General features: G+C 39.9%; 1 protein-coding gene across 1 annotated transcript in view; it reads right to left on the reverse strand.

Moving 5' to 3' along the window:
* Positions 1–22,735, reverse strand: part of COL13A1 (collagen type XIII alpha 1 chain) — a 128,328-nt gene that overhangs the window by 24,001 nt on the left and 81,592 nt on the right. Inside the window, exons 25-29 of the mRNA XM_070945642.1 lie at positions 19,966–20,055; positions 19,259–19,303; positions 18,989–19,030; positions 17,106–17,132; positions 10,460–10,540 (exon numbers count right to left, since the gene is read on the reverse strand). Of these exons, the coding sequence (XP_070801743.1) occupies positions 10,460–10,540; positions 17,106–17,132; positions 18,989–19,030; positions 19,259–19,303; positions 19,966–20,055 (285 nt within the window). The remainder of the gene's footprint in view (positions 1–10,459; positions 10,541–17,105; positions 17,133–18,988; positions 19,031–19,258; positions 19,304–19,965; positions 20,056–22,735) is intronic.

Consider the following 22,735-nt stretch of genomic DNA (forward strand, 5'->3'; position numbering starts at 1 on the left):
TGTCCTGGTAAACTAAAGCTTCTTATGAACTACTGTTTGGCTTCTCTGATTTCACTGAGAATATTAAAAAGGTTGAAATAAATAATCCTTCACTTTAGTAGAATTATTCTCTCTCCCCCTTACCCACCACCCCACAATACTATTCATAGATGTACAGTGTAGCTTCTGGCAAGGAAGGGCTCTGTCTTGAAAGAGAGTTGAGATGCCCTGAGTCTAAAGAAATGTACTTTCAGACTTGCAAGATTGATGTCAGCCTTACTAGACATCCCAGAGAGGAAGAGATACTTCTACTTTGTTGTAAAAGTACATTAATAGAACACTGCAAGTCTAAAACGACATTTCTCTCCCCGCCACCCATCTCCTTTACAGCTGTAGAAACTAGGGAGAATCACTTCTAAGCCTCTTGTTCAGGTCTAGGACAAGTCGGCACAGCCAACTTGGTGCGGTCAACTCACTGCATCCAACTAGCTGTGGGACAACTCTGTCAGAGTATGAATATTCATAGACTGGAATAGATCAGCCAATGGAGACGGTTTGGATAGACATGGCAACAGGTCAGCCATTGGGGAATGGCTGGAAGTCAGCCAATGAGGTTTTTTTGGGAGCTGAAACAGCTTGGAGCCTGGGTGTGGCTTAGGTTAACTGATATGTATAAATATACCGTATTTTTCAGAGCATAAGACATACCTTCCCCCCCCCAAAAGGGGGTGAAAATTTAGGTGCATCTTATACACTGAATGTAGCCCTGCCCACCCTTTGGCCCCCACTCTTTGGCCTCTGCCTCCCAGCAGTTTACCTCTTTGTAGCAAGCAGCAAGAAGAAACAGCTCGTTTCAGCTTCAGCACAGCCTAATTAGCCCAAGTTGATTGGATCGGCCTCCTGACTCTCAGCTGTTTTGCGGGGGCCTGGAGGTAAATTGCTGGGAGCAGATTTTTTTTTTCTTGTGCTAATCAAGCTATGCTGAAAACGAAAATGAAAGTAAAGCAGGCTATTTGTTGTTTGCTGCAACGAAACAAAATTGCTGGAAGGCGGAGGCAGATTTCTTTTTCTTGCTTTCCTCACCAAAAAAGGTAGGTGCGTCTTATAGTCCGGAGCATCTTATACACCGAAAAATATGGTAAGTTGTGTGCTCCTATTATTGTCCTTCTGTTAACTGTGCTTCTGTGATTATGCTTCTGATTCTGAGAACTGCTCTTGGTATTGTACATACGTCTCATGTGTTATTATGTATATAAAGAAGTTTCTTATTCAATGGATTCTGCTGCATCAGTTATCTGTTATCTATGTGTGTTTTCTGGATATGATTTCTGCAACAAACTCTGATAAACTCGCCATGGCCAACTCGTCATGGGGCAACTCGCCGTGGGACAAAAGTTACACTACTATCGAAGAAATAGTGGAATAATTAAAGAAATAATGTAAAGGGAAGGGCAAATGAAATGTAAAGGGCAAAAATTAAAATAATGTTTTAATTATTTTAAATACTTCAATTGAATTGGTGAATTGTCCTTCAGTGAGTTTTCTGATGATGAATTGGCTGTGGTGAATTGTCCCATTCTGCTCTTGTTCCTCCCATTATCCAGCTTCAGGCTACCTCTTGACTCAGTTTTCAAGGTCTTTACCATACACAGTTACAAATATTATGCACTGTAGCACACTAAGCTCAGTTGTTTTGCACTGGAGGCTTTCAAGTTAGCAAGGGTGAAGAGAAACCATTTTTTTAAAAACAGTGTCTCAGGCTATACTTTCTTTAACTTCACTTAAAAGGTAATGGTTCCCCTTGCACATATGTGCTAGTTGTTCCCGACTCTAGGGGGCGGTGCTCATCTCCGTTTCAAAACCGAAGAGCCAGTGCTGTCTGAAGACTTCTCCGTGGTCATGTGACCGGCATGACTAAACGCCAAAGGCGCACGGAACGCTGTTACCTTCCCACCAAAGGTGGTCCCTATTTTTCTACTTGCATTTTTTACGTGCTTTCAAACTGCTAGGTTGGCAGAAGCTGGGACAAGTAATGGGAGCTCACCCCGTTAAGCGGCACTAGGGATTCGAACCGCTGAACTGCTGACCTTTCAATCAACAAGCTCAGCGTCTTAGCCACTGAGCTACCCCGTCCCCTGCAACTTCACTTAACAGAACAAGAAATTTCAAGAACAAGGGACATGAAAATTTGGGGTGGTTATTGGATAAGCAGTCAACTGAGATATCTTTACATACATATTATCATTATATAATAATAAATGTAACTTAACAATATATTCTATCCCACAGCTCCCTTCCAAGGAGCAAAGTCCTTGAATTAAAAAACAAACAAACAAATCCATTCAATTATAAAAAAGTGATCTTTAGTTTGTCAGTTATATATACACATATTTTGCAATTTCAAAAATAAAATAAAATGAGATTATAGGGACTGGGTGAACTGGTTATGAAACCTGATAGAAATAACTGTCCATTTCTGAAAATCCTTTGGGGGTGGGGGAGAAAATGGATTAATCTATTGGATTGAAATTCTGATGAATAAAAAAAAAAGAGTGTTTAACTCAAGACAGGTATTTTGAGACAGTTCACACCATTAACCTAGTCAATAATTCCAATATATTTTAGCTACATACAATTGCTAATTCCTCATGCATATCCTGCATTTTAATACCTTTTGCATAAACAAGATAACACCATATTACTTTCATAACATTTAATGGGTAAAAAATGAAAGATGGAGCAAAGAAACTTGTATTTTTCCCCCAGCAGTGTTTTCTTCAGCTCACGTAATTTTCATATCTATCATTTGTCTGTGAGCAAGTGGGGCACGAATGACCATTTGAGAATAACTGGTGGTGTGAATTTGGCTAAACCCAGATTAGAAGCCCAAAGTCCTGAAAGCAACCGTAGTTAAGCCACCAGCCCATAATTTACACGAGATCCACTGATTAAAATTCAAAATCATTGCCCAATTTAGATATAGATGAGACTGACGTCACTTTCCGAGGTAGGACATCCAAATTTGACATCTGGAAAAGTACAATGGTTGTGGTTTTACTTCTAAGAGTAACTATCTATAAAGACCACCAAGGCTAAGGAGTTCATCAAGAAGCAGCTTGAAATGAAAGAGCAAAAGAATTGCTTTCATTCATACAATTCATATCCAGCGCATTCTTTTGGCCCAGACAAATGGGTGGAGATGCTTTAAGCAAGATTTTAATGGGTAGGGGGGAAAAAAAAGAAGACAATAGACAGCTGACAATATGACAACAGAGGTACGTCACATGTACAATGACTACATGCAAAGGTTTCACTTGTATTTTACACAATTTCCCCATAGGTGCTTTTTTTAAAAAAATCTTCAAGGAAAAACAAAGCTGCCTTTTGAAAAAGCACCTTTGGGACAACCATGACCTGGATGACTGAGAATCTCCATAGATATTTTGCACGATATAATTACACAGATAAATAAGAGAGGCCAATTATCCCAAACCCTTGGAACTTTGTGGACTTGTCTGGATGTGAAACTGTACTGTACTGTTGTTGAGCATCAAAATGCAGTATACCTTCCCTTGCGCTATTCTAGATTTGTTCTGTTGTTGGAAAGACAGTGATACAAATATGATTATGGCAGGACAGAGGAGACAAATCACAGCATCAGGGAATAGGAACGTAGGGAATTCGGAGAAATGACACTCACCGGTGGGCCAGGCCTGCCGTCTAAACCTGAAGCGCCCTGGACAGACAGGGAGGGGTTAACAAAACAAAAGGCAAGAAGGAAAGGGGTGAGGAGGGGAAACAAGAGGTGAGTGAAGCCGTGACCAGAGACAAACATGTGCTAACCATAAAACAAAACTTAGCTCTCAAGGACAGGTGATGGCACTTACAACAAAACCAACAAAAAAAAAAAAAACAGACACTGAATGTAATGTAAGCTGGTAGCTGGAGCAGGATTGTGAGGATGGAGACGTCGATAAATACTTCAACAGGCAAAGGAACAAAACATCCCCTAAGCTTTGCTTTCTCATCCTGAGCAAAACAAGGCATGTCCCCTGTGGTTAACAAAAGTGTTCCAGAGTGAATTCCCTTGGACATTGTTCAGAAAATGAAAGTATTTCCTTTGGATGGATGAGGGTAGGCTCAGAATCTTCTCCAACAGGAAGAGGAATCTCACAGTGATTGCAATGGGCTTTATAAAACATGACATGTATGGCATTATAGCTGCGGTAGTTAATTTAAGTGATGGGAGAGGGTTAAAACCAGTGGTGGGATTCAAATAATTTAACAACTGGTTCTCTGCCCTGATGACCGGCTGGGTGGGCATGGCCATGGTGGGCATGGCCAGGGGGTGTGACAGGCAGCACTCGGCCACCTGCACCCCTCTGGGGGCAAAAATGGGCTGGGGGGGGAATGCGCTGCCCTGGCACCCCGTTTTGGGCCTAGGAAGCCTCCCTGAAGCCTCCTGGGAGCGAAAGAGGCTGCGAGGAGGGGTGCCCCCCCGCACCGTATTTTGGGCCTAGTAGGTCTCCCTGCACTTACCTGGGAGCCAAAATGAGGCGCATGGGGACTCCTGCAAGGGGCGGTGCGGGGAGGGTCGGGGTCAGCCAGCAATTTAACTACTGGTTTCCCCAAACCAGCCCGAACCGGCTGAATCCCACCACTGGTTAAAAACTCTGCAGTCCCTACTCAAGAGTATAAAATTGTAATTGTACCTCTCTCAGGAAGAGAGCTGCATAGGACTGTTGGCATTATCAGCCTCAGAAGAGGGTTTACAATAAAACCAGGGTTAGTGGGTGGTTGTCATTGGAAGTATGAGTGTGTAATTCCGTATTTTTGAGCAAATTTTTAAGCCTCCCCTCTTGCATTATTCACCGATACAGTTCCAACATCGTGACCTTGGGTTTCCTATGCAATCTGATGATTGTATGGATGCTTAAAGGGCTTTCTTCTCTCGGAAGAAGGGGAATATAAAAGTACTATACCTGTTTTGGCTTTATGTCTTCAGTACTATGACATGGAAAGGAAATATTTAGCAAACATGGAGTCTTGTTTGTCATTACTTTCTCCATCATTTGCCCAGCTTCTGATTGTATTTATTGGCAACCCAGGCTGATATCCAACTTGTAATTGAAAACTAGCACAGGTGGTCATCAACTTACAACAACTGTTTTTTACACTTACGGACCATTGCAGCATCCCCAGGGTCATGTGATCAAAATTCAAATGCTTGGCATCTGGTTCATAATTAGGACCTTCTGACAAGCAAAGTCAATGGGGAAGCCAGATTCACTTAACAATTGCAGTGGTTCACTGAACAACTGTGGCAAGAAAGGTGGTAAAATAGGGCAAAGCTATCTGTCTTGCTTAGCAATGGAAACGCTGGGCTCAATTGTGGTCATAAGATGAGGACTAGGTGTTTATGTTCTATTTTGATGGAGAGATTAATGAATTCTGGATTCGAATAATATGAGTCATTTTCTTCTCCGTGCACCAGCTGAAATGGTTTACCTTTGAGCAATTAACTGCTACAGTGTTTTGGAAAGCTGCCCCAAAATGATGAAAGGAGCCTAGTTTGATTATTGAGCAAAAGAGTTACCTTCACAATTAGAAAATAAAAACAAAGAACCAAGACTGAAAACAATGAGATGAGAGGTTAAAATTTTAGGAGCAAATTTTTTGGTGTTGCTTTTTTTTTTGTGATGGAAAAAATTATAACTTCAGATATATCTAAATACCAAATAATATCTCATAATGGGCCACTTTCATTCAGTTACATTAAATGGAGTCCCAGTAAAAATTGTGATGGGCAACAAACACAGTCCAGTGTGCTTCCTATTATAGGGCAGTGCAACTCTGCTTTTTAAAAGCATTTTTGAAAACAACAAAAAACATGCAACATGAAAGAATAAAAGAGTTCATAAAACACAATAATAGAACACAACTAACTAATAGTAGATCTAAAGTGTACTGGAGGTTATAGTATTATTTTAATAGCCATAGTTACGTATAAATTTTATGGCATACATCATTTTTTTAAAGGAAAGAGTAAAAGTGGTTATTAAGCTTCAAAGTAAAAATACCTGGATAATGTCATTTAATCACTCGAATTATGGGCTATAACCATAGGCAAGTTAGGTCAACATTAGGAATCTAATTTCTTATAAACCTGAAGTATAAAGTTTAAGAATAATAGAACCCAAATTGAGGATGAAGTGCAAATACATTTTTTTCCTTTCTCTTACATTCAGAGATTTGGGAAATTAACAAAAATAGAGAATTTAAGAGAGCTTTCAAACTGAACTTATCAAGAAATAAAAGTTATTTACAATAATATTTCAGTTGATATTTATCCACAGATCCCCAAGTTTTTCATAGGTATTAAAACTACTGGGACTTAATTTAGGGAAGTGATTTTTGAATAAAAGCATTTTTTCTCCATTCTGAATGACTACAGCTAGGGAAGCACACTATTCTATCAAATTATACATACATTTGCTTGACGGTTAGCTTTTGCATAGAATGATGCAAAGGACTTGGTTATTCTTTCAGTATGCACTAGTTACTCTTGTAAATCATTGAGTAACTCAAAAATCTCAAATGACATTGTTTTTCCTGGAGACATTATTAAGTCATCCAAGCATCACTAGTTGCTAGGAGAAGTGAAATTGACCTGATCTCAGGTCTGAAAAGTAGGACAAAGTTGAAGTATCATCTCTGGAGAAAAAGGCCTTAAGAAATACATCCGTGTTAGATCAACTAGCAGTAATCAACCTTAATTTATAGCAGGTGAATGTGAGAAGGAGCAAAATAATCCCAGATTACAAAAAAACAGGATGCTTCTATTAGACAATGCCATGCATCCATTTTCATGTCAACTGGAAGTGTGTGTGTGTGTGTGTGTGTGTGTATGTGTGTGTGTGTGTGTGTGTGTGTGTGTAATTCTTATGTAAATCTCTTTATGTCCTTTGCTATAAACATTTCTCTTCTCCATTGATTTTGAGATGAGATGAGCTTCCTGTGCTGTTTCTCCATTTATAGGTTTTTCTACAGTCCAGACAATAGCACAGTACATTTTTAATCTACCTCTTTCTAGATCTTTTTCCTTAGTTTGAGTTTTTGAATATTTCTGTTTTTATCCATTATTGTCTTCATAAAATTTATTTATTGTACACTGCCTTGTTTAATGGGTGTGGAAAGAATGTATCAGTCTTTTCAATAGGCAAGCAAGTGTGAAAACAACGTTGTGTTGCTGGATGGCTTTCTTACAAGTCCTTGAACAGAAAACACTCTTCAAAGTATCCGCCAAGGCAAGAAGGCAGATTTTTAGAATATTAGGAGAAAAAAAGGTAGAAGGCATTTTTCAGATACCGTAAAGCTTTTAAAATAAGCACAACTTGTTTGCTTGTGGTTCAAATTTGGTAAGTTTTCAGTGTGAATTTTAGTAAAAAATTCAAACAAATTTTTATCATCCTGATTTAATAACTCATAAGGGAAAAGAATTTGGGTGAGAAGAATTCTCTATCTGGGTCTGTCTGTCTGTCTATCTGTCTATCTCAGCAGTTAAGATGCTGGGCTTGTCAGCTAGAAAGCCAGCAGCCCAGGTTTGAGACCTAAGTGCCATGAGATGGGTTAAGTTCCCATCCTTGCCCCAGCTACTGCCAATCTAAGTTCGAAAGCATGCAAATGTGAGTAGATAAATAGGTACTACTTTGGTCAGAAGATAACTGCACTCAGTGACATCATGCTGGCCACATGACCATGGAAATGCCTTTGGACAGCACTGACTCAATGGCTTTGAAACGGAGATGAGTCCCTTATGGTTGGCAATGACTAGCAGAGTAATATTCGCAGGGACTCCTTTACCTTTGCTTCCCAATTTTCAGTGATTCTCCTTTACCTCAATTGTTTTCCTGGTTTTAAGTTCTGCAAAGCAAATCCTTTCCTTACTTCCAAGGCTTTTCTGAGTTATAAAAGAGGAAACCATGTCACTATGTTTATAACGTTTACTTCTGAATAAGCTATCTTTTCACACACAATTAATTTTGTTTTTCTTGAGATGGAAAACCTAGATCTATTATATTTGTGCTGTAAAAATGCAGACTTTCAGACATTAGGAGCTGCCCAGTTGGCTGAAAGAGGGGTGGCTGTATCAATAGTATAAATAAACAAACAAGTATAATTAATAAATAAACAAAATGCTAACTCTTTGCTAGCATCTAGTGGTCATCTGGAATTCTGGAGCCCAAATAGGCTAGCCCTACACAATACTGGAATGCAGGACCTGAAACTGTGCAACAGCTACTGATATTTCTATTTTTAAGGATGAAAAGGAAGAAAAACTAATGCTGAGCTAATTACTGTCCCATTCAGAAAATTGTCATTGCCAGCAAAAAGGAAGGCTTTTCCTTTCCTTTTTCTCTGAATGGGGCAAGAATTCAGCAAAAATTTTAACGTGATGAAGATGATTTCTCTTCATCTTCTTTAAATATGACCTTCCTTTCCATCAAGGACCTGCATTTATTAACATCTGGGTTTCAAGCCACTGAAGGTCCTTTCTTTTCCATTTTCCATTGCTTTCAATCAAAGAAGAATAATAGTTTTCCCCAACGTAAGACTCACAGCTTAGCGCATTAAGATCTCTATAAAAATACATCAGTTCCACCAGGCAGTAAGAGATACCTAACAAGTGGGAAGCAACCTTCCACAAAACAGCTAATACTAATCTACATCTGATTTGGCATCCCATCAAGTTTCCATTTTGAATTTAATTGAACTGGAGGAATAAATATTTGTGCTACAGATTCCCACTTAGGAGTGCAAGTAGACTGGGTCAAGACCAGAACATACAAATTATAATATTATAATCTGAACTGGTCCTTAAAATAAATATGCATTAAGAGCAAGATGTCTACATACATACATATGTGTATATAGGGAAATATATGCGGTAAAGAGTGTTCCCTTGTCCAATTCTTTAGCGCCTTGTTTCTTTGTTAAACAATAAAGTTTGTATTTCCACCTCTAGATCGTTTTGCAATCTATTTGGGATTAACACTCTCATTCATTTTCTAATTCATCTAATTCTAATTCTAGTTTGTTGGTTTCCAGGTTGAGCAGGGGCTTAAGCTAGAAGACCTCCAAGGTCCCTCCCAATTTTGCTATTCTGTTATTCTGTTAAGTGAATTTTCGCTCAACCTTCCTCCTTCAAAAATATGTTAGCATTGCCACTGACAGGCAAACAAAATTAATTTGGGAATAAGATTTAGGAAAAAATAAATGACCACGATTGGAAAAATATTTGGAATAGAAGAGTATATAAGAATATGTCAGTTAGAATTAAGGAAAATGGATATAAAGTGATATGAAGGTGGAACTTAACACCATGTAAAGTAAATCAAATAGATGGTAAATATACAAATATATGTTGGAAGTGCAAGAAAGAGGTTGGAACATATAAACACATGTGGTGAGATTGTGATAGCGCACAAAAAATATGGGACATGGTGTTTAGAGAAATTAGAACACTTTTGAATGTAAATTCAGATATGTCACCGAGAACTGGATTATTGTTGCTGGTCGAACAACGGGATATAAATGAAACAAAAAAAAAAGTTTGTAAATTTGATAATGGCAGCTAGATTAGCGATGGCTAAATACTGGGGACGAAATTGGGATATTCAAAGAAATGAATGGAATAATGAAATTTGGAGCATGGCAACAAATGATAAATTAACAACAGAAATTAAATTTTAAAAAGGGATGGTTAAAACAAACAATTACAATGAAATATGGGGGGATTTTTTAAAATCAGTGTTGGTGGAAGGCAAAGGGAATAAACCTACTCAAGAATATATGCTGTTTTGGAGGGGATAAGGGCAAATTTAGAATATATTGTATATTTTTTAGCTCTTACAGAAGAAGAAATATAAGGAGGGAAAAAGTGGTCTCCGGGGGTGGGGGTGCACTATATTATTTGTATTATTTTTTTCTTTTTTTGTATTTAGATGTGTATGTATATGTTCGCATTGTTTGCATTACTTGTATTTAAAATAAATTTAAAAATTACATTTAAAAAAAAGAGAATCCAAATTAAATATCAGTTCCTGAATTTAGGAAGAAAACCGTACCAGATAGTTCCTCTACGTTGTTGGCAGTCTTTCCCTCCTCCCACATTATTATGAATAAATGAATTCTGTGAGTTATTTCTTGTATATCTCAGCATCTGAACTAGCATTTGAAACCATTTTTTTCCATGATTGTGAATAAAATAATGTTGCAATCCCAGGAAGGACTTTTCTTGATGTCAACATTACCCAAGCGATAATTATGTGGAAGAATTTTCTCTGATTTTTTTAAAAACCAAGGTATCATTCTAAAGTCACATGCTTCTCTGGCCGATACTGGAAGCATTCTCTTTTGTGAGTAAATTGTATTCATTGTTGTTTCTTGCTGTGATTTCCCTTTCTTTCTAGATACTTACGGGCAGCCCCAGAGGACCCCGGTCTCCTTTTTCTCCTTGGATACCCTTTTCACCTTTTAATCCATCAATTCCTGCTTCTCCCTAAAAGAAAAACATATCAGCAGAAAGATAATTCCTCTCCAGTAGGTTTCTAAACAGGAATTATTTTATTTATTTATTTATTTATTTATTTATTTATTTATTTATTAGTTTGTCAAACATGTACAAGATAGCAAGTATTGTTGTGGCCCACCAGTGGCCAGCAGAGCTGGCAGCAGATTCGGACAGTGAGGAGGTTGGGGAGGAACATGGGCCAGTCCTGGAGTCTGGGGAAGGCTCAGACAAGGGCTCTGAGTTGGAGGGAGAGACGGGGGGAGGGCCATCTGGTAGTTATCTGTTGCCTCCGGAGCCTCTGGAGTCTGACATCAGTGAGGCAGAAGAACAGCGGGAGCCTGTTCCCAGTGTGCCCATGTGCAGAGCTGCCAGAAGACAAGAACAATTAAGAAAACAGGGTCGACTTGGGAGTAAGGCTTGGAGATGATTGCCCCCCCCCCCCATAACACATAAAAGAGGAGCGAACGGGACGTGAGCTTTTGCAGGAAGCAATTCGTTCAACTGGTCGGATAAAACTTTGGAAAGTTCTATCTGACTCTGTGCTAAATTTGGCCTTGCCCTGTATTTGGCAATTAGTTCTCTGGCATAATTCCAAGGGAGATAAGGTGGGTGTTTATAAATATTCCCCTAAAAGACTGTTTGAGAAGTCTTTTGGACTGTGAATGACAATAATTCACAGCCATATGAATAAAAGAGGTTTGCCGGGACTAAGATTGTGCTGTATTCTTTCGAAGGAAGCCTAGGTCAGAACAGGTATAAATATGAACATGGACATGAATGAAGGAAATGAATATAAATAAATGGGAACAGTAGGACAGGGATGGCAGGCACACTGGTGCATTTATGCACGAAATATATTATTATACAGAGAAAGGGACTTGGTGACATCCCAAAAGCATTGATTTAGCAATGACGAGGTGACATTTTGCTAAGGACTGGAAAAAGAGAACTTTTCAACTCCTATATGAAGATAACTGAATCTCCCAAGAGAATGAATGGAAAGGGTACAAAAAGCAGAAGTGAGGAATGGTGGTCCCTTTACAACCTGTGGACTTCAACTCCCAGAATTCCAGAGCCAGCTGGGAGTCGAAGTCGTCAGGTCATATGGGGGCCATCGTTCTGACATAAGGAAGATGTGGAACCTGTTTGAAAAGGAAGAGAGTGGAGGGATGCTCCTGGGACACCCAGGCTTCCCCAAAAAGCACGAAGCAGAATCCTGGTCCCGACAAAACCCCTTTTATTAAAGAAACAGTGAATTCCTCTCATTCACCTTCAGCAAAGTCTTTCAAGGGAGAATTTACAGTCAGAGGCCTTATCTGGCTTGGAGAGCTGCCAGGCTGATATCTTCAAAACTTGACAGAGAGCCTCGGAGAGTCACAAACCAATTAAGTGAACTAATTGTCTCCTGCAAACTCCACTCCCCTTTCACTCCTCTTTTATTCCCTCTGTGAGGGGCCATTCATCGTCCACCTGTGGCCTTACTCCCAAGTCAACCCTTATTCTTTAGCTGTTCCCTTCGTCTGGCAACTCTGCACATGCGCACACTGGGAACAGGGTCCAGCTCTTCGTCTGCCTCACTGATGTCTGACTCCGAAGGCAGCTGATAACTGGCACCCGGCCCTGGCCTCCTCTCTGCCTCCGACGCAGAGCCCTCATCAGAGCCTTCCCCAGATTCCAGGACTGGCCCATGTTCCTCCCCAACCTCCTCACTGTCTGAATCTGCTGCCAACTCTGCTAGCTGCTGGCGGGCCACAACAGACGCTTTGTGTTCATGTGAAAAGATGGCGGAAGAGAAAAAAGGTGCATAAAAAAACCGATTGCTGCAAAAAAAAAAAAAAAAAAAAGGAGGAACGAGAAATAAAGAAAGATACCGGTAGTCTTCAAGTTATGATCACAACTTAGTCCAAAATTCCGATTGCTTAAGCAAGGCAGTTTTAAGTGACTTTGCCCCATTTTATGACATTTTGCCACAGTGAATCACTGCAATTGTTAAGTTAGTAACACGGTTGTTAAGTGAATCTGTGTTCCCCATTGACTTTGCTTGTCAGAAGGCCACAAAAATTGATCACATAACCCAGGGACACTGCAAACATCATAAATGCATGCCAATTCCCAAGCATCTGAATTTTGATCATGTAACCCCAGGGATACTGCAATGGTTGTAAGTCTGAAAAATGGTCATAAGCAGAGATGGTATTCAGACAGTTCGGACTGGTTTGCCTGAACCGGTAGTGGAAATCACGGGTGGGCTTGCCTCTATGCCATCCTATTTAGGCACGTTTTTGAGGCTGGGCGCATGCGTGGACGGCGCGTGTTCCAGCAAAAATAAATGCGCGGAAGGCCGGGTGCATGCATGGATGAACGTGCGAGCCAGGGGTGGGTTCTACTTACCTTTACTACCAGTTGGTAACGGGAGCGCGAACATCAATTATGACATCTGGGTGGGTGGGCGGAGCCTCCCGCCACTTTTACTACCGGTTCTAAAGAACTGGACAGAACCGGGAGCAATCCACCACTGATGCGAGCGCTCACATTTGCCAACTGGTAGGGAAAATAAGTGAAATACCAGCCCTGGCCATAAGTCACCTTTTTCAATAACATTGTAATTTCAATTGGTCACTAAACAAATGGTTGTAAGTCAAGGACTACCTATACTATTTAATGTGTATACTGAAAAAAGAAAGTTGCAAAGAATGTAGACAGAGAGAGCAAAGAACAGATATGATTATGAATAAGAGAAAATGCAGCATCATTTTAATGGAGTTTTTTTAAAAAATTGCTTGGAAATGACCGGAGAGGGATTAAGAAAAAACCTCCAGAAAAACATGGAATGAAAAATAAAAGTAATGAAACGATTTGGGATGGAAGTGAAGACAAGGAAAGCTGAATGAAGAATTTCAGAGATTTGTACAGGAATTATAATGGTGTCAGTAGAATTAAAATGAATGCTACAAAAGCAAATGTGCAAGAAAAAAAGATGAAAAGTAACTAACAAATAGTATGAGAACATTGAAAATTGTAAGAATGCAGGTAGATGTGGACAATATATTTGCAGTTAGGTTAAAATAGGGATGTTGCTTGTTTAGTGAATGGATTTGTAATTTAAATAGTCGATGTGAAGGCTGCATCTATACCTTCAAATTGGAAAAATGCTAATATTGCTCCTTTAGATAGAATGAAAAGAAGCAAAAATGAACGCAAAAGGTACAGAAATATTTGTTTATTAACCAGGAAGGAGTTCGGCTGGAATCTTATTTAAAAAAAAGTACGAAAGTTAACAACGAGCTACATTTGGGATATACTTGTTGTGTATCTGTTGATATTGAGTCTGCTTGGAGAAGTAATTCTGAATTATGGAATCTGGCATGTAGGGATCTGATTGTTGATTACTTAATAAGTAAAGAATAGTCAATGATTGAAATAAATTGTTTATGAGAATAAATGGACTGCTCTGCAAATGGTTCAGCATTAGCAGGCAGTAAGATAAGGATGGGTGATTTCACCTTGCTTTTTTAATGTGTTTATAGATGTACAGTAGTGGCCAATATTGTGGAAATCTTTTGGAAAAAGTAAATTTTTGAGAGTTGATGGCTAATAACACCCCTTTTTTTTGGAGTTTCAAGATAATCATATTCCACTGCTGGAATGGCCTGGGAATACCCAGACCTTAACCCAATAGAAAATCTATGGCACCGACTAAAGAAACTTATTAATCAGAAGCAATCCAGTTAATAGAAGCAATCATTCAATCTTGGTTTCACATTATAATATCTGCAGAACTAAAAGACTTGGTTCACTCCATAGGAAGACGTTGTAAGACTGTAATTAATGCTAAAGGTTACTCAACTAAGTATTAACTGACATGGGAATCATTTTTGTATATCTAATTTTTTTCTACGTTTCATTTTTTCTTCTTTATACTATAACTGCTATTCTAATAGCAAATCCTTCATATAAGTTATTCCATTACATTCTTGATTAAATTATCTTTCCATTGATATATAATTCTATGGTACTACCAAAAAAAAAAATTGGTATTATTAGCTAGTTTTAGAAAATACAGTTTTCCCAAAAGGTTTCCACAATTTTGGCCACTACTGTATGCTTGTGGTGTATTGATATTAGAAGTGATATTAGGAATGTATTAATTGCAGCTGTAAGCTGTATTTAAATATGTAGATAGTGCCAACATGAATTACAGTGAACATTGCACAGATTTGAATGATGCAATGAGGAGTATGGACACAGCCCTACATATTTCTGTTTGAAAACAGAGAAATGGAATGAAAGACAGGACATGATCTATAAATGGAAAAAATCTGGAGCAAACACATTAATTTGTTTACCTTGATAGGAAGTTAATCAGAGATAAGAAAAGCTAGAGAAATTTTAGGAAATATAAATGCTAATATAAAGGTGGAGGAGAGTACATATAGTTCATTATGAGCAATAAACATTTGTGGAAAAAAATGAACACGAAAAGGAGAAATGGAAATGATTGCGTTTCTGCCAATTTTGCATTCCGAGGTGAGAGATGGATCTGTCAGGAGAAATATAAATGTTGAATGCAGTAGGGACCTGAGACATTTGTGTGGTAAAACCAGAAGACAAGAGTGTAAAAAAATGAATGGATGTTGAGCGAACATGGATTTATTACAAAAGGAGAAGATGGTTTGTTTATATAGTGAGAAGAGTGAATGGGTGAAAAGGAAGCGGGTGATTGAAACAGTCATGAGTCGATGAAATCTTCAGAAAGACAGAAGTTTAAAAGACAAAAGCTGGCATATGAAGAAGGGAATACAGACAAGGTCCAAATCTGATGATTTGCACAGCGTCAAGAGTAAATGCTCTTGATATAAACTAGATAGATCAGTGTTTCTCAACTCCGGCAAGTTTAAGCTGCATGGACTTCAGCTCCCAGAATTCCCTAACCAGCTAGGCTGCTGGGGAATTCTGGGAGTCGAAGTCCAAACAGCTTGCTAAATTGAGAAACACTGACTAAGTTTTCATTTTCTTTTTTTCCCCTTTTGTTCATGTCTTTACGTACTTCTTCTATTTTCCTAATCTTTTTCTATATTTTCCATTATTATTATTATTATTATTATTATTATTATTATTATTATTATTATTATTATTATTATTTCAATTTATATGCCGCCTTTCTCCGGAGACTCAGGGCAGCTTACAATGCATTTTTAAAAAAACATTATAAAAACATTTAAAAATTAAAATATTAAAACCCATTCACACCATTTATGGCCGGATCTCACAAGATCGCAACAGCGAGATCAACAGCCCCAGGCCTGCCCGAAAAGCCAGGTCTTCACTGCTTTTCGGAAGGCCAACAGGGTGGGGGCGGTCCGGACCTCAGGAGGTAATGATGCATACGTGGAAGGGGGCTAACATGTTGGATATGAATGTAGAAAAACAAGTGATGATACATCCCAACATTCTCAATATAAAACAGGCTAGATCCGTGATGGTGAACTTATGGCATGTGTGCCACAGGGGGCACGCAGAGGCCTTTCTGTGGGCACACCAGCCGTCGCTCCAGCCCAGCTCTACCATGCATGTGGACGCACCTCCCGCCGGCCAGCTGGTCTTCGGGTCTCTGCCACACATGCGCATTCGCAGAGGGCCGGGCGCATGTGGGGGACACATGCATGTATGCTGGGGGTCGGGGCGCATGTGCGGGGACCACTCGCATTGCATTTTGGGATTCACGCATGCATGCCCCTCCGCACCCCGTTTTGGGCCTATAAAGCCTCCTGCACTAACCTGGAAACCAAAACGAGGTGTGGGGGGTGGGGTGCATTCGCGCACACGAGCGCTTTGGGCATTCGGCACCAAAAAGGTTAACCATCATTGCGCCAGATGTTAGTCAGATCAGCCTATTTGGTTGTTCCTAAGCTCTGGGTTGTTTTTGGATTCTAGCACTAGAAATCAAATGCCATTGTGCATCTATTAGACTATTTTCTCCCAAATGAATGTTCAATCAAGGGGGAAAAAAGTGGAAATACATCTGAAATGTATATGTTGGAGAAACGGTAGTCTAAACACAGCTGCAAAGTTTCAGGAATTAAAAAGCACTGATTGGCTGATAAATCTGTTGTGGAGATCATGGCCCTTTATTGGAATATATTTGCCAGTGTTCCAGCAGATGAAGATTATGAAAATAAGACTACCCCCCACTCCTCCTCCGCTAATATAGAGGATTGACACATAATAGATGCAAAAGGGTTTAGATGTTTTACATTCTTACACACGCTATGCAGGGATATAATACATACTTGGAAAAAAACTCAAGGATGGAGTTGCAGGCATTGTAGGCATTACAATATAGGCATTGTAGGCATTGTTGAGTATCAACCCTCAAAAACCTTAGGAGGTTTAGCCAATGGCAAGAAATAGGGAGAAATACTTTTAGACAGTTACAGGTTGATTACTCCTGCTCCAAAATATGCAAAGCCATAATTTTTCTTTTAGAACAGCACACAAAGTATTTTCTCTAAGATGCCTACTTGAGTTCAATTTGATTATTTGCTTTTCTTACCTTAGGTCCCGGTAGGCCTTGAAGACCCTATAGTTGGAAGTTTTAAAAAAAGTTGATATAATTTTATTTCAATTTAAAATTCTAGCAGTACAAAGACACCCAGATTTTCTCTACTATTGTCAATCTTAAACTGTTTGGCCCAATTACCCCTTTTCCCCACCAAATTTTTATTCCCACAAAAAAACCCCATACTCAATGGCTTTATACAAGTGTCTTGGCAGTGGCAGTCCCAAACTGGACCTTTGACTCACAAACAAGCAATTATAAATCACATCCTCACATCCTGGATATAAACTGTTTCAACTCCTACCCTCAAAACGACGCTATAGAGCACTGCACACCAGAACAACTAGACACGCCATCACTCTGCTAAACAAATAATTCCCTCAACACTGTCGAACTATTCACTAAGGCTGCACTACTATTAATCTTCTCATCGTTCCCACCACCCATCTCCTTCCACTAATGACTGTATGACTGTAACTTTGTTGCTGGTATCCTTACAATTTATATTGACTGTTTCCTATTATGATTTGATTGCTTATTTGTTCCCTATGACTATCATTAAGTGTTGTACCTTATGATTCTTAATGAACGTATCTTTTCTTTTATGTACATTGAGAGCATATGCACCAAGACAAATTCCTTGTGTGTCCAATCACACTTGGCCAAAACTATTCTATTCTATTCTATTCTATTCTATTCTATTCTATTCTATTCTATTCTATTCTATTCTATTCTATTCTATTCTATTCTATTCTATTCTAAATCTTTCCATTACCCTCAGGATATGCCCAAATTACTCACAGTTTTAGAACTTTCCTTTGGGTGGGGACAACCTGGAAACTTTCAGATTCCGGTTTTCGTAGATGTGCCAATATGACATTTCTAATAAAATGTAACTTTGAGGAAACTCAAGTCTCAGAGTTTTATTTTGTTGGGGGTGTTACATGGAACCCTGACAGTTTACTCTGGAATTTTGTGGGGCTAAACATTTTAGGCACTGCCCCTCCCTGTTTTGAATATTCTCCATGCTCATAAACAGGACTCCCACTAATGCTTCTTGAGCCTGTAGTGGTGTAAGCAATGATCAGTATGCCTCATTAATGTCCATGTGACCTCTTGCTCTGTGGATTGCATTGGCTACCAGTTAGTTTCTGAATGCAATTCAAGTTACTGGTTATCATCTATAAAGGCCCTCATGGCATAGGGCCTGGCTACTTGAGGGAACACGAATCTCTGGTTACTACTTCTGCTTATCTGCTGCGATCAGGAAGAACAAATACACTTTAGGTCCTAATGATTAAGCAGGACCTAGAAAGTGTGACTTCTCTGTCATGGTTCCTGCCTTCTGGAATGATATCCCTGCGATCCAGATGGCTCCCACTGTGATGACTTTCAGGAAGCTACTGAAGATCTGGCTATTCTCCACGCTAAAAGCTACAAAGAATAGATCACACTGAGACAATTGTATTTCTAGTGATTATCAGTTATGGCTTCTTCAAAAACCAGCATTTTGGTTTAGGTCAATGTATTTGGTGGAGAATTTTGTCACAATAAAGATATGGTATTAGGAAATACTTTAGAAAAAAGGAAAAAAAATATTTATAGTCCACATTGTAGAAAAGACTTAAGAGTGGTGCGGTGGCCTAGAGTTGGAGCTCTTGCCTCACAATCAGGAGGCTGTGAGTTCGATCCTAGGTAGAGGCTGATATTTATCTCTCTGGGAACAATGAGAATATATCTGCTGAACAAAACTCCACATTGGCAACAGGAAGGGCATCTGGCCAGTAAACACTCAGCTCCATTCAGTTGCCCAGACTCGACCCCACAAGGGATTATGGGGTTGTTAAAAGAGGATGATGATTGTAGAAAAGACTTACTGGGTTTCCAGATGGACCTTGAGGCCCTGGTGGACCAGTTACCTAAAAGCCAAATAGAAAAGCAAATGTCATTGCCATAATAATTCACTTTCATGCTTAGTAAATAAAAGCAATAACCGGACCCCTTCCTCAAAATTATTATGTAGAAATTAAACCTATCGTTGTGAAAATAGTAGTTGCGAAGAACGGATGAAGAAAATGGAGTTATAGTTAGGGAAAGGAGGAATTTGTCTAATGTTTTTTTTTAAATAATATGGTTTGATCACTTACTGAAGCCCCGATATCTCCTTTTTCTCCAGGTTCCCCCTTCTCTCCCTGTTAATACAACAATATTGTAATAAAAAAAAAGCATCCACGCCAAGTTATTATAGCAGTGAAATTTCAAGATGGCCAAAAGTTCAGATGAAGACACCATGAAGAAGTAAATAAAAATGCAATCACTAGGATACTTCTATCTAGAATAACACTAAAAGCCTCTCTGGCTATTATGATTAACTAGCATTCTATCTAATTTGAGCAACGTCTATAAACTATAATGTATATATAGAAGGGAAACACCAAATCTGAAATCTTGGGGAAAAAAATCCTGTGACAATCACTTTCTAAACCTACCTTACCTCAGGGATTTTCTTGCCATACCCCCTGTCTACATTTTGTTCCTCCTCAATGACTGCTTTGCAGTTGTTGCTTACAACTTGTCAAAGCTGACAGTCATGAGAAGTCTCTTGGTCAAGCAAGATTATGAAGCTAGGTAGAGATCTGGTCTTGACAGATCCTTGTTCAAAGGAATCCAGTCACAAATATGCTGAGTGATCTTAATTGGCTATCTGAACTTCAGCTAAGGAAGAAAATTCAAGGCATATTGTTTTGTTCAAGGAATATTACTTTTATCTCTTAAATGACTTATACTAGTTGACTTTCTTGATGGCAATGGCCAAGGTTTTTTTTTTTTTAGAAAAAACATTTGGTGTGCTTACTGTAAATCCTGGAAGTCCAGCTGGACCGATGAGACCAGGAGGTCCAGGCATCCCTTGGTCACCTTTAACTCCATTTAGGCCATCAAGACCCTACAGAGAAAGAAAGATTTAAGGTGGAAATTATGCGATGAGAAAGATACTCTAATTGCTTGTTTCTTTCAAATGAGAATAATATTTGTATATGAGCATAGCTATTGCATATCCCCTACCTATTTTTGTTCCTCTTTAATGATTCTTAGAATCATAGAATCATATGATTTTATGATTCTATTGAGTCACATGGGGTCCTCTGTGAAAAAGTTAATTTCTTGATGTGTTTTTAACAGTCTCTAGTTTAAAAGCACATTAGATGCAAAATAAGCAATTCTTGAAAAGAACCTCAAATGTGTTACAGAATCCTTGATTCAATAGCCAAGAAGCTATTTGCATATTTGTGTCAGCCTGGGTCTTTACAAACATAGGTATAAAATGTTGAAGTTAGAAACTTTTTAATGGCCTTCTTTATAGACCTGAATTGCGTCACCTTAGTGTAGAACAGGTTTTCTTTCTAAAAGATATTGTCTGATAAGGTAAAAGTAGAAGAAATGGTAGGAGAAACACTTAAAATGTAGACTCAAAAAGATAAGACTTTTCCCGCACCTTCGTCTTGACTTAAAACAAAGGATTTTTTGTTCTTTTACTACAACCTTCAATTGCTTGTCTCCCATGCTAAACTGGCTAGAAGTCAAGATGGTTTAAGACAGGGGTGTCAAACTCAAGGCCCTGGGGCCAGATCTGGCCTGCAGGGTACTTAGATCTGGCCCACGGAGTCACCCTGGAAACAGCGAAGGATCGCCCCATGGTGCTTCTGCCAGTGAAAACGGAGCTCGGAGGCTGCAGGAGGCCATAGCAGCTGATAACGGAGCTCGGGAGCCTGTTTTCGCTAACAAAGCGCACGGGCCCCCACAGGCACCCCGACATGAGTGACATTGGGCTGGCCACACCCACCCTGGCCACACCCACCCCAACCCCCTGAGCAGTGGTGAAATCCAAATTTTTTTACTACCGGTTCTGTGAGCGTGGCTTGGTGGGCATGGTGTGGCTTGGTGGGTGTGGTGTGGCTTGATGGGCTTGGCAGGGGAAGGATACTGCAAAATCTCCATTCCCTCCCCACTCCTGGGGAAAGGATATTGCAAAATCTCCACTCCCACCCCACTCTCGGGCCAGCCAGGGGTGGTATTTGCCAGTTCTCCGAACTACTCAAAATTTCCGCTACCAGTTCTCCAGAACCTGCTGGATTTCACCCCTGCCCCTGAGGTCAAACACAACCCTGATGCCGCCTACAATGACATTGAGTTTTATGCGCCAGTTTTAAGGTATTCCTTTCTGTGTTTCAGCTCCTTTCTTTGTATTTAACAAAGTGATGGCTAGGAGCTCTCCCTGAACAAGAATCAGTTCCTGGCTTCTTTTTCCTTCCCATCCAAGCCAGGAAATAAAACGACCTTTCTATTTGTGGCAACATCTTTGAAGGATTGATAAGAAAAGAAAGGTCAAGAGTTTTTCAGTCCTACCTGTCACTCGGTCTAACAGGGAAATTTAGCAGAACTGGGGGGAAAAATGATGGAACTGGCAGAGAATGGCTAAAATAAGTGCTTTAATCAAACAAAAGAATGGATCCAGCTTCCTTTCTATTTGGAAACTGCTTCTAGATTTTGGGCTTGAGGTAGGAACAAAAACGAAATGTTCACTTTGGGATTTGCCGATGAGACAAGTTTGTTGTTATAGAGATGGCTAGCATATATTAAGCTTGCAAAAGTAAAACATTGATTTAAAATATTTTTATTCTGCTACACTGAAAAGAATTGGGTGTTAATGCTTTGCTTTCTTTTTTTCACCTTTATCCCACACTTCTTTCTCTCCCTCCCTCCCTCCCTCTCTCTCTCTCACACACATACCCCCAGAGGTGGGCTCCTGGGGATTCGGCAGCGTTCGGGCGATCCTCTAATCAAGGATTGCCGGGGTTTGGCGGACCCCCAAATGCTACCCCTGGCTGCCCACATCCACCCCACCGCTCCCACCCTGCCCCTCCCCTCCCAGGAGTCTCCACGCAGTCCGTTCATCATTCCAGGTAAGTGCAGGGGCCGCACAGAGGGTCTGGGAGGGCAAAAAACAGGCCTACCGGAGGTTCCAGAAGTCTGGAAACGGGCCTGTTTCCGGCCTCCGGAGGGCCTCCGGACCCTGGGGGAAACAGTTTTCACCCTTGAGGAAAGCCTCCAGAGTATGGGGAGGACCCAAAATGCCCACCCCTGCTGTGGTGCAGGCGGTCCACTAGGCCATGCCCACCATGGCCACACCCACCCAGCAACGGGGCAGTGAGCCCATTGCTAAAGGATCTGAAGCCCATCCCTGCATACCCCCCTCTCCAATATTTTCATTTGTATTTTCATAAGTTTAATAAAATTATAATAAAAATGACCAATTAAAAGCAAGCTAACAAAACTAGTCAGCATGTCTCCACTATGCTATTGAGCCTAACAAACAAAAGACAGACAAACAAAGGACCATCCTTTCAGGTCAGGCAGCCCAGTGGAAACTGTTGAAGGCAGAGAGCAGGGCTAGATGAAGTTCCTGCCAAAACACACATCAACCAATTGCGATGGAGGCATATTTGTAGGCCAGAATGAAGTGTGATAAGTCGACTCTGCTTGCACCCAGCGCAGAGAGGAAAACGTTATTTTTCATTGGGGGGGGCGGCACAACACTTGAATGGTGATTCAGGGCAGGCCGAGGA

This window comes from Pituophis catenifer, unplaced genomic scaffold (assembly GCF_029215685.1).
Source record: "Pituophis catenifer annectens isolate HBS135680 unplaced genomic scaffold, rPitCat1.0.hap2 SCAF_6, whole genome shotgun sequence".
Classification (NCBI taxonomy): Eukaryota; Metazoa; Chordata; class Lepidosauria; order Squamata; family Colubridae; genus Pituophis; species Pituophis catenifer.